The 17,448-nt window shown below is 38.1% G+C and overlaps 1 protein-coding gene and 1 long non-coding RNA gene across 4 annotated transcripts in view; one reads left to right on the forward strand and one right to left on the reverse strand.

The window, feature by feature from the left end:
• The window catches only part of LOC109095722, a 28,342-nt gene that overhangs the window by 8,862 nt on the left and 2,032 nt on the right, over positions 1-17,448 (reverse strand). The window contains exons 1-12 of one of the 3 annotated variants that reach the window (XM_042763692.1): positions 14,462-14,593; positions 5,365-5,494; positions 4,877-4,901; positions 4,734-4,757; positions 4,364-4,501; positions 3,467-3,618; positions 2,938-3,041; positions 2,566-2,758; positions 1,319-1,450; positions 993-1,136; positions 358-493; positions 124-277 (exon numbers count right to left, since the gene is read on the reverse strand). In XM_042763692.1, the coding sequence (XP_042619626.1) occupies positions 124-277; positions 358-493; positions 993-1,136; positions 1,319-1,450; positions 2,566-2,758; positions 2,938-3,041; positions 3,467-3,618; positions 4,364-4,466 (1,118 nt within the window). In that variant the 5' untranslated portion in view covers positions 4,467-4,501; positions 4,734-4,757; positions 4,877-4,901; positions 5,365-5,494; positions 14,462-14,593. Of the gene's footprint in view, positions 1-123; positions 278-357; positions 494-992; positions 1,137-1,318; positions 1,451-2,565; positions 2,759-2,937; positions 3,042-3,466; positions 3,619-4,363; positions 4,502-4,733; positions 4,902-5,364; positions 5,495-14,461; positions 15,331-15,495; positions 15,613-17,448 lie in introns of those variants that run through there. The other 2 variants (XM_042763691.1, XR_006160811.1) reach the window with 2 other exon arrangements.
• Positions 14,072-15,370, forward strand: LOC122146121. Its single transcript, XR_006160812.1, has 2 exons — positions 14,072-14,126; positions 15,007-15,370. It is a non-coding gene; the product is annotated as an uncharacterized LOC122146121 (long non-coding RNA).

Here is a 17,448-nt window from a genome sequence, read left to right on the forward strand (position 1 = left end):
TACAATATTTACTATATTACTAATATTTTATACAAATTACATTTATATTTATAATATAAACAATTTATGTGAATAGTTTTTTGTTGTTGTTTTTTGTTTTTTCAAGACTCCTAAATGACTTACTTGCATCCTGGCGGGGTGCTGTTATAAGAGATCCATAATGGAAACCTATCAAATGATGCTGGAAGACTAAGCAAAATTTTCTCTATATCTGTAGCTCTTTGAATCGATGACTCCAGTAGATTCACCTCATCACAGTTTGGAATTTTTACACCATCTAAAATAAAAGCTCACAGCATTACGGATGTGGTGATGAATTGATGATGGTGTAATAAGCACATCAGTTCCAGCTTTTACCAGTGATTTTTTCCAGTATGTATGACCGATCAAATATTTCTGGTGTCCCTGGAACTCTCACTGGCTCAGACAGCCGCTGGCCAGAATAAGCCTTCAAGGATATTGTAGAATAATTCTCCAGATCATTATTCTCATTCTGGTAGAAAAAAAAAAAAATGATAAAATGGAATTATGTTTTCAATCAGCAAATTTTAGTACACTTGTTCTTTTCTTTTCTTTTTTATTGTTTTTTATTTATTTATTTTATTTTTTTATTATTTTTGGCTGCTACCATCACTGCAAATCTAGTATTCTGTGAACATAACACAGACCAAGACAGTATATTTTTAGTGATAAAGCTTTTTGTACAGTATTAATAATATGAATTGTATATACTTTTTCAATACAGAACCATCTATCATCTATCTAACTTATCTTTTTGCTTTATTTAATATTTGTCATATATGTTATCCAAAGTTGTGAAATGTATAAAGTTTATGTGGTAATTTAAGATGCACATTAAGGTTTGGTTATTGGGAAATAGGGTGCAGTACTTGTACACCATGCTACTGGAAAGAAGAATAGCTCCTGAACCGATTCTGATATGATTTATGACGTGCTGTGTCAAGAAGAAAAAAAAAAAACTGCAAACATACCTGTCCTTGAGCAATCAAGTAAGCCCAGCAGATATTTGCATATTCAAAAACATCACCATCTTCAACGACCTTTGGGCCTGATCTTTCATTAAGACCTGGTAACAACTCTCGGAAAAGAAAGTAAAGACCCTCAACAACTGCAATCTGTAATGAAAATATAAAAGAGTTATTTTAAGATTTATGATGGGACTTAAATATTTAATAGATAATATTGCAATGATAATAATTCACTTTGTATCAGTGTGTGAAAATTACTGAGATAAATGCATTTTAAATGCAACCTTTGAATAATTTACACACTTTATATTGTACAAAATATAGCCTACCTTTTGGTTTCTAGTTGCATGCAAGTTCCCACAGATCAGTTGGTATAAACTTTGAGCCAAAGCATTGCATCCACTTAGTCTCCGAATATATGCAACCACTTTCTTAAATTCCTTTCCATAGTGTCTAAGTTTCTAAGAATAGGACAAAATACAGAAAATCTTACCAATAGTTGCACTGAAAAATAAAGCAATAGGTTTTATCTGAAGTTTGGAGTTGCTGGCCTCAAAACTGCTGCCAAGAAGCAGATGGATTGCATTGTTTTGGTAATTATGTGAGTTGTGGATCAGTTGGCTCTGCTGTTCTATCCTATCATCCTATCAGTGTCTCTAACAACATCAAAACTCACCCAATAACTAACCAAATATATAATGAGACAGCCTTTCAAACAAGCAAAAGCTAAAGCATAGCTTTGACTATATAAATAACACTAACATGATTGGCCACAGTTGTTTGTTTTTTTAGGGCTGGAGCTAAACTGTAGGACAATGGATCCCAAGGAGCAGAATTAAAGATCTCTGAATTCAAGAATCTAGATTCTCTGGAATTTAACCTTATCACATGTCATGATGTCACTGGACTCACTTCTTTGATTGTGTCGACTAATATTCCAGTGTTAACTGAAATGAAACTTTTTGATAAGATTCAAAGAATGGTGTTTGAGTTCTAGCAGTTAATATACATTGATGTTACAGACCACTTCTTGCTCGTCTTATATTCTTCTCACAAACCATTTTTCATCTAGGTCAGAATCTTTCCATCACTATTAGAAAAGTGACAGCCCCAGGAATGTGTAAGTCCTGTGTACAGTTTAAATACCAGAGAATCTTGAAAGCGAATCTTGAAAAATATCCTACAAGAGAACATGTCAGTATCTGGGACTATTCACCATGTTAACCACCAGATGGAGACTGATTTAAATGATTTGTCTTGTTTGATTACTATAGTAACCTGTGCCTCATCATTCTGGTGTCATATGCTCTTTGTCTTTTGCATTTAAACCTAGTATAAACCTAACCCTAACCCTAACCCTAACTCTGCAAAGCTCATTTAGACTTTTTTTCTGTTTTACTGTGTTTTTTAACTGCTATGTTGTTGGGATTTTGGAACTTTTTGAATAAACCTTTGTGGATGAAGCTGCATTTATGAATCATTTGCAACTTGGATTCACCCATTCCAGGTGACTCAGGTTCTAGATAAGCAAGCATCAGACCTTGACGAAAATAGAAAAGATAGTATTTTAACATACAATGGCATACAGCGTTGACAGAAAAACACTTAGGCCTTTCTGTGTTTGCTTCACTGAGGGTCTGACATCATTTTGGAAGAAAAGACTTGGACTTGGTTTCTCATTATCAAACGATGACAGAAAGAACTGTAGAACTGAATCCTCACTGATTCCAAGTTCACTTAGTTTGTCAACATGATTATACTCGTTGCCTCTGTGGAAAAAAAACAACAACAACGACATACAGTATAAGAGCAATTTACTAATGTTATCTTGGAAAACACACTACTGATTTACTATATTGTTTAAAGTATAGAAAATCTTTCAACATTGTGTCTTAACACACACACATATACATGATGAAGTAATCTCAATGATATGATCATCAGTGACCTGATGTGAAGAATTGGTGCTGGTATACTGCTTTCGAGAGAAAGCCGTAGTGTCACATCTCTCAGTGTATCACTTTTGAGGTCAACTTTGATTTCAAAGTCCCCCTATAGAACAAATATAAGAAAAATAAGATGTCTAATGTTGATCCAGAGGAGATTTGGGATGGTTGTAACACAGGATGTAAGTCACAAGGATGAAATGACTTTCATGCATGAGCACCATCCTCCTGAGGTGCCTGGAGACGTGGTAAGTATATTTGTACAAAATATAAAGGTTTTGACTTTTGGGTTATAATTTGATTCTGTATCATGTTAAATGACAGAATGCAATCAGTAGATTCTTCTGTTTACATTTGATGTATTACAATGTTAATGGAAAAAGCAAAAACAAAAAGCATAACCATCCTTGGATTTTTTTTACACTTGATACTAACAACATTACCATCGAAATGTGGAACTTATAGGTTTGTTTTGGTGAATCAATAGATTTTCAATTTTTGATTAAAGTGATCATACACCACTAGCAGTACCTGTAACATTATGTGACAGCGGATGACACTTGGTCCTTCATTTCTGATGTTGGCCTGTCTTTGTGTTGGTGGTAACTCTGTTAAATTTTCCCTTGGTGTAAATATGGCATATAGTTCGCTCCCACTTGCAATATATCTGTCATTCAAAGACCCTTTAATAATAAAGACAGAAACCATGCAGATAAAGATCTTAATTTAGTTCACAACTATAGACAAACACAATCAACACTCATTACTGTCAGACTTTCAGAATTCTCCATCATTTGAATTAAGATTTGAATTTATTTTTAAACCACATCCACCACAAAGCACCTTTTTTTTTTTTACTTTGAGATCAATAAATACAGATTTGGGTTAAATACAGATTTAAAACCATAACAAGAAATAGTTTATTAGATATGATACTCTTTTTGGAAATCAAATCTTTGCATAGCCATGACAGCAAACACAGGCATCTAACGGTTAATCTTAAAAAGAGCATATACATAAACCCAAAGAAGAAATAAAACAGTTATCGTATAAACGTGTCCTATGTCCTAAACTCCTGAAACATTGGTGTCTCATATTTTAGAGCAGTCAATGCAATTTTGGAAAGAAATCAATTAAATCTGTGTGTGTGTGTATGTGTGTGTGTGTTTGTGAAAATATTCAGATGTAACCCCCTTTGTAATCTTAAAATTAAATAAAAATGTTTAATAAAACAACTTTTTCTCCAAAACAACCTAAAAAGATTACAATTACAATTATCTTAAAAATAAAAAATAGAATTCCGTTACATGTAGCTAGTTACTCCCCACTGCTAATGAGAAGACACCACATTTGGTGCTGGAAACAATTGTCTCTGTATTCGAAATAAACAATGTTTAAAAATGATCTCAAAAACATTTGAATACTTACATGTGTTGAAAAAGGGGTCATCAGTCAAAGGCATACCATCAGCAGTGTAAAGGCATACAGACGTGTTTCTGTCAAGCTTGTTTTCATGACAGATGCGCAGCATCAGGTCTTCCACTGTATTTTGCGAGGGATCAATCCCTGTACAATGATAATGAGACAAATATATATATATATATATATATATATATATACATACTTTTTTAATAGTAAAGGTCATAAACCCTAAATAACTGTAATAATATGTGTACTTATATTTAGGCATATGCATCTTGTTTTGACATCTCTCAGTTCCCTTATTACTGCAATTGTTTTTAAGCATGAGAAACAACATTAGTACTGTTTATGAAGTGTGTAGGCTATAAAGATTTACCTGTGATCTTTTGTGTCCCAGGACCTTTTGGAAATCGGTAAGATATATGAAATGAATTAAGAGACTTCATTACAGGCATTCCTTGCATCTCTGAAATTGGTGCATTGCCAATCTTTTGTAGGTAATTAACCATTTTGGCATACCGGTTCTTCTCTGCTTGTGAAAAATCTTTTAACAGAACAAAATGAAAATTACCCGAAATATTTAATATGGAGCTGATTAATTTTATGAGAACATGTAAGAGTGGTAAGATGCCAGTCACTATACTGTAAGTTTGACCTCCTCCCCATTTGACCATTTAGAACTGCCTATCATCATATCTGTAATTATCTTTGAGAGGAGACATGCACATCCAATAATTTTAGATTTTCATTTATTACAATCAAATATAAAATACAGATAAAAAATACATATATTTTTTTACTTGACAAGGCATTTACCCCGGATAGTTCAACATACACTTTGACATGGTCCCAATAGTGCACTTTATTGCTAATAAATAGATAAAATGGTCTTTGTTGACACCATCTTGCATATTGTCATGCATTATGATGTATCAAAATGATAATTATTAACAGAACAGATTAAAAAAAAAAGCCAAAAAACAACTTTTTGCGAATAGAACTCATACCCATGCTTTTTAAGGTTTCATCATTGACACTGTCAAAAAAATCCAGTTCTTCTTTAATCCCAAGCTCAATGAATTTATTGTAGTATTTTTCCAATCTGTGATTCTTAAGCAATATGAATATTTTTTCCATCTGAAACACACATCAATAATATAAATCAGTAGGATGCTTTCTGTTAAAAATATATCAAAAACATGACTTTTGTGCAAAGATTGAAAAAGCAGTTTTCAGCAGTATTCATGTCATGTTAGAGCTATCATTATCACTCATAGCACTCATACTTAGCTTTGGTCTATTGGAGAAGCATTTTTTTGTTGTTGTTGTTGCATGGTTAGCAAATAGTCCCGCCCCAAACCCACACCACTGGTTGTCCATCAAGTGTAACATGTTAGAAAAAAAAATCTGTGGCTTAAGAATTTTTTTGAAGTGTCACTAGCTTATGATGCACAAAAATGTTTCTTCAAACAAGTGTGAACATGGACACATATGCACTGTTGCATTTGCCTATATTTCCCTCTACATCAATAGATTGCACAAAAACAACTGCAGAACTTTTCTGAACATTTGTTTTTCATTAAAACATGTAACAAGGTTTCTGGAACTCTGGAACCTAAATATCTATCTATCTATCTATCTATCTATCTATCTATGTATCTATGTACACACACACACACACACAGTTAGAATATATTAACATTTAATATAATTTAGGTTTTACATACAGTGGGTACGGAAAGTATTCAGACCCCCTTAAATGTTTCACTCTTCGTTATATTGCAGCCATTTGCTAAAATCATTTGTTAATTTTTTTCCTCATTAATGTACACACAGCACCCCATATTGACAGAAAAACACAGAATTGTTGACATTTTTGCAGATTTATTAAAAAAGAAAAACTGAAATATCACATGGTCCTAAGTATTCAGACCCTTTGCTCAGTATTTAGTAGAAGCACCCTTTTAATCTAATACAGCCATGAGACTTTTTGGGAAAGATGCAACAAGTTTTTCACACCTGGATTTGGGGATCCTCTGCCATTCCTCCTTGCAGATCCTCTCCAGTTCTGTCAGGTTGGATGGTAAACGTTGGTGGACAGCCATTTTCAGGTCTCTCCAGAGATGCTCAATTGGGTTTATGTCAGGGCTCTGGCTGGGCCATTCAAGAACAGTCACGGAGTTGTTGTGAAGCCACTCCTTCGTTATTTTAGCTGTGTGCTTATGGTCATTGTCTTGTTGGAAGGTGAACCTTCGGCCCAGTCTGAGGTCCTGAGCACTCTGGAGAATGTTTTCGTCCAGGATATTCCTGTACTTGGCCGCATTCATCTTTTCCTCGATTGCAACCAGTCGTCCTGTCCCTGCAGCTGAAAAACACCCCCCCACAGCATGATGCTGCCACCACCATGCTTCACTGTTGGGACTGTATTGGACAGGTGATGAGCAGTGCCTGGTTTTCTCCACACATACCGCTTAGAATTAAGGCCAAAAAATTTCTATCTTGGTCTCATCAGACCAGAGAATCTTATTTCTCTGTTTTTTAGCAAACTCAGTGGGGGCTTTCATGTGTCTTGCACTGAGGAGAGGCTTCCGTCGGGCCACTCTGCCATAAAGCCCCGACTGGTGGAGGGCTGCATTGATGGTTGACTTTCTACAACTTTTTCCCATCTCCCGACTGCATCTCTGGAACTCAGCCACAGTGATCTTTGGGTTCTTCCTTACCTCTCTCACCAAGGCTTTTCTCCCCCGATAGCTCAGTTTGGCCAGACGGCCAGCTCTAGGAAGGGTTCTGGTCATTCCAAACGTCTTCCATTTAAGGATTATGGAGGCCACTGTGCTCTTAGGAACCTTAAGTGCAGCAGAATTATTTTTTGTAACGTTTCAGTTCTGTGCCTTGCCACAATTCTGTCTCTGAGCTCTTCAGGCAGTTCCTTTGACCTCATGATTCTCATTTGCTCTGACATGCACTGTGAGCTGTAAAGTCTTATATAGACAGGTGTGTGGCTTTCCTAATCAAGTCCAATCAGTATAATCAAACACAGCTGGACTCAAACGAAGGTGTAGAAATGGACAGCACCTGAGTTAAATATATGAGTGTCACAGCAAAGGGTCTGAATACTTAGGACCATGTGATATTTCAGTTTTTCTTTTTTAATAAATCTGCAAAAATGTCAACAATTCTGTGTTTTTCTGTCAATATGGGTTGTTGTGTGTACATTAATGAGGGAAAAAAAATGAACTTAAATGATTTTAGCAAATGGCTGCAATATAACAAAGAGTGAAAAATTTAAGGGGGTCTGAATACTTTCCGTACCCACTGTATAGTTCCACTTCCAAACACACAACAGCTATCAGTAAGTAGGCTAAAAGTGATGGGGGCCTTTAAACCGGAAAAGCGAGTCATTGCACCTGCAAAAAAGCTTTTACTTTGCACAGCGGTATTGTCTAATGCCTATAATTGTGGCAACACTTTGTCTGAGATACTTTTTCTTTTTTGTCTTGCAAGGGAAAAAAACAAACAGATAAAGTCTTTCTAATTTTAAGGAGAGTGGAATTTAAAGCATATCATGATGTTATAACATGTATGTGCCTCAAGCCTAATTTTCATGTTTTCTTCTTATCATTAGACCCAACCCCTCAATGTTTGCTTTATTCAAGATTCAAGAGTTGTATTGTCATATGTACAGAAAACACTCATTACACTATACAATGAAATTCTTACTCTGAGGATCCTCTTTCAGCCTGGACATGAATATGACAAAAACAACAAGTACTCAATACAAAAGTTACACAATTCTTTTATTGCCTTAATTATTTTGTGGTGAAATGCTGTGTAATACATGGTTTGCCTGCACCCTTTCCCTTAAATGTCCGTTTAGTTTGAATTTGCCGCTTGCTTGCAACTGCTGTCTTCACGGAAGCTTTATTTATTACTTTATTGTTGATGTTTTGATAAGAGTGGGTTCTTATTAACCATTGCTATATAGTTGATATCTTTGTCTAGTGCCATTATGAATGTTGTTGGCATGATTTTGTGAAAATGTAACAATATGAAATAGCATAGACGTAACATACTTGTTCTTCAGATCTCTGCACTAGTGTTATATGCTACTGTTTTTTATAGCGTTGATAACGTTTCTAACAGATAATATCATGATGTTTTTTTTTTTTTTTTTGTGTGTGTGTGTTTGCCTTACCGAATGTGGTATCCTGTCAGCAATAACATGTCTCTAGGCTCTTTTGATTACTATCAGTTTAAGTTCTGGCAGTGTTGCCAGATATTGCTAGGAAAACAAATAAAATAAATAAATAAATAAAAGTATCTTTCCTCCTGTAGTCACTAATGGCTAACAAACTCTCTGTTTAGTCTGTTTTTAGGAAGGCTACAACTTTGGTGTTCAACATATTGTTTCAGAGATGCAAACAATTAAATATTGAAATTTAAACTTAATTTGTTTGGTTTTTATGTTATTAAAGTTAACTTTAAGAAAAGAAAATATGACGGTCTGTAAAAGATAATTATTAAATTAATTTTTAAATTATTATTTATTTCACATGGGTTTGAATCAGATTCAGTCAGATGGTCATTTTACACACAGATGTGCATCTTACCCACTGACTCGATTCAGGTCAACACCCCTAACCCGGGGCAAACTGAGCCATGGGAACACTTTTTTATAAGAAGCCATATTTGTAGAACCCTTTGTCATAAATATATTCTGATCATTTAAAATGATATGAATACTTTCATTTGGATATAGGATATATACTTTCATTGTATTTCTGTGTCATTGTCCCTTATCTTGAGGACCACATACAGTAAGTAAAAATGGGCTAATCTTATCCCCGCTCTCCCCTATAAGTATTAGACATTTAATTTAACATTTTACAGCATAAGTTTATATTATATACTAATACATAAACAACTAATTTAGAACATTTATACTATTTTTTTTTTTATTTTTTTTTACTATTTACAGTATAGGCCTACTATTAATTTGGTTTTTGTGTTATAGATTACTAGTATCAAGACAAGTGATTATAATGGGAAATATACTTAATTACAAGAATTAAAGTGTGACAAACTGCTAAATAGTCTTTGATGATTTACCTGCTGGCTTGCTGGAGCTTTGTATTCATGTTTGCAATGTTGAACTGCCTTTAGCAGCCTCCCTTCGTTCTTTCAACAACTAACTCCAACAACATCAAATCTTATCATTTTTTTTTTTGTCTACAAAGTGTGCCAACAACTTTTGCACAAGTTGCTAGCACTTTTAGAAGGCAGAGCCATTACCGACAAAAACAAAAACAAACAAACTATGAACTAGTTACTAATTCAGCGGATCAACCACTGACTAATGTGGATTGTAATGCATCTACCTGGTAATGCAACGACCTTTCTGGGACTGTGGTCTCCACTCTCCAGAGAGTGGCACACAGATTTTGAGTGATGCCGCAGAGCAGCGGGAAAACACGGAGTGGATAAGCGGATGCAGCGAATCTTTAGCGGAGCGGTTACAGACAGCTTTGAGCTTTGGGGATGAGGGGATTGGTGAGAGGGGCACCTCAGCCGATGAGGGCAAAGGGGCAGTCGCTCTAGCCACCGGGCCACCCCCCTATGCACAGCCCTGCTGGCAGGAGTTGTAGGTAGGCTGGGAGTGACTGAACAGCGCTCTCTTCCACCCTGCCGTGGGAAGAGGTTTTAAGTTGGGGGTGCTGTAGTGGGAGGTGCATTTTTTGCGTGTCAGGTGGACACCTCTTAATAATGTCTAAGTCTAATAACAAAGTAAACACACACTAATAAGAATTAAACATATTTATACCAATCTTGTAACCAGACTCCGTTGCACATAGCAGACACGTACAAATAGCCAAGATAGTTGTCGCGCACAGCGGACAAGAACATCCACAAAAGCAAATATTTTTAACAGCACATATAAGCCTACGTTATTTAAACTTATGGCTCTGTCAGGGCGCAGACACACACTCATAGAACACAGCTAATAAGAACATAAAAATAGCCTATGAATAATTAAAACGGTCCACAGGCTGACAGCGCACACGAACATATCCAAATATAGGCACATTTTCACCATTTCAAAAGCCCAATTTGCACAGCACACAATAATATAACCAAATACATTTCTGCAGCAAAATTATCAGTGTGAAATTAATGTGTATGTTATGTTAAACTGCTAAGCTGCAGCTCATAATAAACCAAACATTTAACCTTGAGCAGGGTGCTCCTGTTAAATTACTCCAAATGTGGCTTGGCGCTCAGGAGCTGAGTAAATAAAGTCTCTCATGAGGGAATGGATGTCCAAAGCATTCAAAATGTCTGTGTGGACATTCATCAGGGACAAGTGTGTGAGTCTCTTCTGTGTCATGGTGGACCGTAACCATGTTTTTAATCGGCGCAAGTTGGAGAATGATCGCTCGGATGAGGCCACTGATATAGGTAAACACAGACACAATTGTATGAGTTTTTCAGCCTCAGTAAACAGAGCTCTCGTTTGAGGATGGAGCTTAGATAGGCATGATGCTACATCTCTCACTGTGCTACATTGAGATTCTCTGGTGACATCGCAAAGCATTTTGAGCTGGAGATTAAGGCGGTCTTTGTCCAGCTCCTTGGGAAGCTGAAGGGGCTCCAAATCAACAGTTCCTCCTCCTGCTGCCACTATTACTGCCCTCTCTCGGCTCGCTGCTAGTGTCATACTCTCTTGATCAAACCGTCTCTTCAGCTCCGCTGACACCAAGTCAACAGCCTGGTAAAACTGATGTCGCCAAATCACTGTTGCTGCGTTGTGCGCCACTGCCTCTGGTTCCGTGGTTTGGCGAAAGCGGCCCGGGGTTCTGCTCACTCTTGCGGTGGTGTCTGGCATTTTCAGGTCCATCTCTGAGGCACATGCTTCAACCTTGTGGACCATCTCCTCCACAATGTCATCATCACGAAGTGCCGCTATGCGATCTTTGAGCACATTTGCGCATTCAAGTGCACCAAGGGCACTTGCTTTGGAGCTCTCCAGGCCCCGGGCCACTGCCTCGCAGGGTTCGAACAGTGCTTGGCAACAGAGAAGACCGAAAAATGTTCTCCCTTTTCGGGCTTGGTTCCACAGTCCCCCAATCTTTGATCTGCTGTCCCCTCTGAGCAGCTTCTTGTCATCTTTCAGCAAATTGAGTGTAGCCAGAAGAGTACTGTAAGAGAAACAGACGCGTTTGATGGCTGTGGCGCGGACGCACCATCTCGTCGGGCAAAGGCCTAGGATGTTAACCGCAACCTCATCGCAACCGAAAAGCGACTCAAAAAGCTGTTTGCGCTTTGGCGATTCTCCAATTACAGTAGCAACACCCCGTACAAAATTCAAAGTGTCGGCCACAAGGGTCACTTCACAAGCAACTTCTTGGAGCACCAAGTCCAGCGCGTGGTTGTTACAGTGTACATACACTGACTGAGGGCACAATTCTTTGAGGCGAGCCTGCACTCCTGAAAAGCACCCGGACATATTACTGGCTCCATCAAAGCAGTATGCTACAAGGCGTTCGATTGGAATGTTCAGTCTCAAAAACACATCCTTGATGCAGGAGAAAAGAGTTTGTCCAGTGCTGTCCTGTGCATTATAAAATCCCAAAAATAAACAGTGAGACTCCAGGCTGCTGTCAACAAATTGCAAATTACACGAGAACTGCTCTGTTGTGCTCACGTCAGTAGTCCCATCAGCTGTTAATCCATAAAATCTGGATTCCGATGAACGGGCGACAATATCCCTCTGAATAGCATGGGCAAACTGTTGGATAATTTCACTTTGTATGGTGTTGGACATCCAGTTGTCTCTTCTCATCACCCACTCTCGTTCTTTAGGGAGATCATAGGTGCGTTCCAACATCAGTTCGTAAAGGATTCCATCACGTGTGGTGTCACCCCTGAACGGCATCCCCTTGCTGCCCAGGAATCTGATGGATCTAAACAGTAGTTCCAAAACATGTCGAGCAGTCCCCTGCTTTTCGGCAAGAGCATTAGACAGGAGGGCATTGATAGGCACATTACCCAAAGCAGCGTGTCTTTGAACTGAATCCATGTGTAACTTTGATCGTTCATGTTCCTTGAATTTTGCAGTGGCTTTACGCCAGTTTCCAAAGCCGCCTGACACGAATGGGTTGTCTACCCTAAAACTGTCTGCATTGATAAGTTTTTTTTCTATTGCTTTCAGACAAGCAAAACACAAAACTCGATTGGTCTCAGTCACGTAATGCAGCCACTTCCATTTGTTAAACCAAGCTGGTGTGAATGCACGATTGAAAGTTTCTGTTCCAAAATGTCTACTAGGAAAAACAAAGTTAGATGGCTGGAAAGGCTCCTCAAATGCAGCTAGCGTGCTAAATCCACCACCAGTGCTAGCAGCATTGCATGGAGGAGCGGCAGGCTTGTGAGGGTTGTTACCGCAGGTCTTGGCGGTCTCTGAGGCAAAACTAGCAGGCCTACTAGGCTCTGGCGAAAAGCTGGTCAGTGTCGGGATGCTTTCCTGTATTCTCTGGACTTCCGTCCTGCTCTTTTTAGAAGCTGGTGTACCAAAAAAATCCAAAATTCTTTTCTGTGCCATTATGATATCTAGATATCTTCACGTTTTTTTTTTAATTATTATTTTTATACCTTCACTGTTGCAAACGTCTTCGCCTTGACGTTCAACGTGAGGTCAGTTGACAATGATGCATTCTGGCTGACCTCCCAGGGCGAGTTTTTTAAGGCGACCGTTATTTAGAATGTGTCACTTTATGGTTTCCATGGTGACGCGTCATTGCTTGTCACGTGACACACCGCAACAACAACAGAGAATGAATGATGATCTGCTTTTATGTCATTTTTCCTTTTTATTCAAAATATTCACAAATTTGTTAGATATGGCATGAAATATCTGATATTCCGATTGTCAAATATATGCAAGTGGAAGTGTTTTAAAACACCTTTATAACGATCGCGTTAGTTGAGCTGTATGCGCGACGGCATCTTAGTTTGTGCCGCAGACGCAGTTCAGAGAATCGGATCTGTTGGATTTACAACACGTGAATTCATCCACTTCTCCCGAAATACATAAAAGTAAGTGGCTGGTGAAGTGGGAGAAGAATAGAGTAAACTTTAAAGTTACTTACACATGTGTATCTGATATGAATAAAACAACGTGTCTAATTATAATGGAAAGGATTATTATTGCCTCTTCCTTTGACATCAGTGTGTATTTTACAAACTCTAAATGTATTGTTTTTTTAGTACTTATATGTCTGAAACCTAAAATAAACATTATGTGGTTGAAAACACTGAAAAGTTGTGATATATGACAGCTCTGAACTTATGCTCTGAACGCGCCTCTCTCTGGCTCAGCGCCAGCCAACACGTGAAAGCACATTTGAATTTAGCAGTTGATCACGTCATCCACTGGGACCAGCCTAGACTGATCACACCGGTGTGATCGTACGTACGTGCGAAAGGGTCAATAATTATTTAGTTGTGCTCAAAACCTCCTCGTGCATAAACTTCTTAGGTTAATAACAAACAGGAGGATTTAAAAAATGTTTTAATACGTTTATGTATTTATTTTTTTGCATTTGTCAGAGAGTGCTGTAATGTCTGCATTTTCCAACGGGGGTGCTGCAGCACATGCAGCACCCCTACTTCCCACGGCCATGCTCAGTACCCATGGCTGAAGTGCCCTTGAACAAGGCACTGAACCCCCAGTTGCTCCCCGGGCGCTGGATATAGCTGCCCACTGCTCCAGGTGTGTGTTCACTTCTCACTGCTGTGTGTGTGTACTTGGATGGGTTAAATGCAAAGCACCAATTCCGAGTATGGATTACCATACTTCGCAAATGTCCCGACTTTCACTTTCACTACATGTACATTTATACATTATATAAAGTGTTATAGATCCGCGGTTCTCAGTCCTCGCGACCCCCTGCTCTGCACATTTTGTATGTATCTCTTTGTTAACACAACTGATTCAGATAATCAGCTCGTTAGAATTGAGCTCCGTGCATGAACTGTGTTCCTATTTACATGGTCTCTGTATAGTGTTTAGATATATATGCGTGTGTGTCTCATAGAAGTTTTTACCTTGTCAGAATCCCACGCTGCTGAGGAAAACGAATCCGTGCAGTTGTGGAGAATTTATAACCTATACTTAGAATTTAGGTTTCAGTTTCTCGAAATGGGTGGAGGCTGAAGTTGTCACAGTTGGGTAAACTTCTGTAGTAGTTTAGCCTACGTTCCATTTGCTCAAATAGCAAAAGAAGAAAATATTGACAACATTTCTCTGACTTTACAAAATGAATGGATAAAAAAATACATTTTTTTTTTCAATTTGGCAAGATTTACGATGTTAATAACTGGAAACACGTTATAACAGTCTGTGATAAGAATCCACTGAAGTTGAGTTGAGACCATGCTTTAAACCAGCAGTTTATACATATATTTATTAAATAAAAACTTTTTTGCATAAGCTGTTATTTTAATTACTACACTAAGAAATCAAATACTTGTATACAATTCCTTTAAATGACAAAAGTTTTATGTCACGTCTCATATTGCAAAAAGAGTCTTTGACTCATCTCTCAGATTTCTTTGGAAAGAAACTAAAATGTGTTTATTGTCATTCTCAGGCTCCATAGCTCCATTCCAGTTCAAACAGTGAGAGAACTATGCTGTGTCTAAATTTGCCTGGACAGCCTTCATAGGTTGTCTAAGGTAGGCCCGGCTCTGAATCCGCAGCACCATGCGACGAGCATAGAAATCCCGATAATCAGGTGGCAGCTCTTCCAGGATGCCTAAAGTCCTCTCCAGAGACTGCAGGGCTCGAGTGGCTGCTACTGGGTCCTTGTTTCCATATGGATCTTTCTTATCATAAGTCTCAAGTGGCAGATGCCTCCAGAACACGTTGACACCAACTCCAAACTGGAGAGCCAGAGTATTGTGAAACCAAAGAGCTGAGGAAATACAAATAAAAGTAGTATTTTTCTGAATGCAATTCAGCAATACTTCAGGATTTGAGCACACTTAGATGTATGGGTGGTTCACAATGTTACAAATAGAATTCTATAATGGTGCTGTGATTTTGTAAAACTTGTTGGTCTGGTTTAAGAATAGAACACCTGGAATAAAGAGCAGGTCTCCTGGTTCCAGAATACACTCATAGCGACTCGCTTTCACAAACTCAGGATAAAGCTGCAGATCAGGAGTGTCAATGTCCAGAACTTCAGACTTGTCCCCTAAAAAAATCATTTTGTCGCAATTTAAATTACAGTGAATTAAAGGGTTAGTTCACCCAAATATTAAAATTATGTCATTAATGACTCACCCTCATGTCGTTCCAAACCCGTGAGACCTCCGTTCATCTTCAGAACACAGTATAAGATATTTTAGATTTAGTCCGAGAGCTTTCAGTCCCTCCATTGAGAATGTATGTACGGTATACTGTCCACGTCCAGAAAGGTAATAAAACATCATCAAAGTAGTCCATGTGACATCAGAGGGTCCGTTAGAATTTTTTGAAGCATCGAAAATACATTTTGGTTCAAAAATAGCAAAATCTACGACTTTATTCAGCGTTGTCTTCTCTTCCGTGTCTGTTATGAGCGCGTTCACAGCACTGCAGTTTAGTGATATCCGGTTCGCGAACGAATCACTCGATGTAACCGGATCTTCTTGAACCAGTTCACCAAATCGAACTGAATCGTTTGAAACGGTTCGCGTCTCCAATAAGCATTAATCCACAAATGACTTAAACTGTTAACTTTTTTAATGTGGCTGACACTCCCTCTGAGTTCAAATAAACCAATATCCCGGAGTAATCCATTTACTCGAACAGTACACTGACTGAACTGCTGTGAAGAGAGAACTGAAGACGAACACCGAGCCGAGCCAGATAACGAACGAAACATTGACTCGTTCTCGAGTCAAGAACCGGTTGCATAGTTTTTCGGATCACTAGTAGTGATGGGAAGTTCGGTTCTTTTCCGCGAACCGGTTCTTTCGGACAATTCAATTCAATAAACCGGTTGAAGAAAACGGTTCACCAGTTCTTTTGCGCTCAACGTAATGACTTCATTGGCGATGATTGCCCTTGATTCAAGCCTTCGGTTTACCCGCGCTCATAACATTAGCACAGAATCAGTTCAGAATCAATCATCAAGAGAACCAGTTCGGTTCACACGTGCTGTGTGTCAGTCTGCTTCACGCTGAAACACGCATGCGCAGTATCATCAGCTCCTTGGTTCTCGAATCGGACGCGTCCGACAGAAACGGTTCTTGACTCGAGAACGAGTCAATCTTTCGTTCGTTATCTGGCTCGGCTCGGTGTTCATCTTCAGTTCTCTCTTCACTGCAGTAGATACAGTGTACTGTTCGAGTAAATGGATTACTCCGGGATATTGGTTTATTTTGACTCAGAGGGAGTGTCAGCCACATTAAAAAAGTTAACAGCTTAAGTCATTTGTGGATTAATGCTAATTGGAGACGCGAACCGTTTCAAACGATTCAGTTCGATTTGGTGAACTTCTTCAAGAAGATCCGGTTACATCGAGTGATTCGTTCGCGAACCGGATATCACTAAACTAGTGTTGTGAACGCGCTCATAACAGACCCGGAAGAGAAGTCAATGCTGAATAAAGTCGTAGATTTTGCTATTTTTGGACCAAAATGTATTTTCGATGCTTCAAAAATTTCTAACGGACCCTCTGATGTCACATGGACTACTTTGAAGATGTTTTTATTACCTTTCTGGACGTGGACATTATACCGTACATACATTCTCAATGGAGGGACTGAAAGCTCTCGGACTAAATCTAAAATATCTTAAACTGTGTTCTGAAGATGAACGGAGGTCTCACGGGTTTGGAACGACATGAGGGTGAGTCATTAATGACATAATTTTAATATTTGGGTGAACTAACCCTTTAACAATCTAACATTTATTAACTATGTGTTGTGTATACATACATACATATATATATACATATATATATATATATATATATATATATATATATATATATATATATATATATATATATATATATATATATATATATATATGACATTCATTT

The sequence above is a fragment of the Cyprinus carpio genome, chromosome A9 (assembly GCF_018340385.1).
Source record: "Cyprinus carpio isolate SPL01 chromosome A9, ASM1834038v1, whole genome shotgun sequence".
Lineage (NCBI taxonomy): Eukaryota > Metazoa > Chordata > Actinopteri > Cypriniformes > Cyprinidae > Cyprinus > Cyprinus carpio.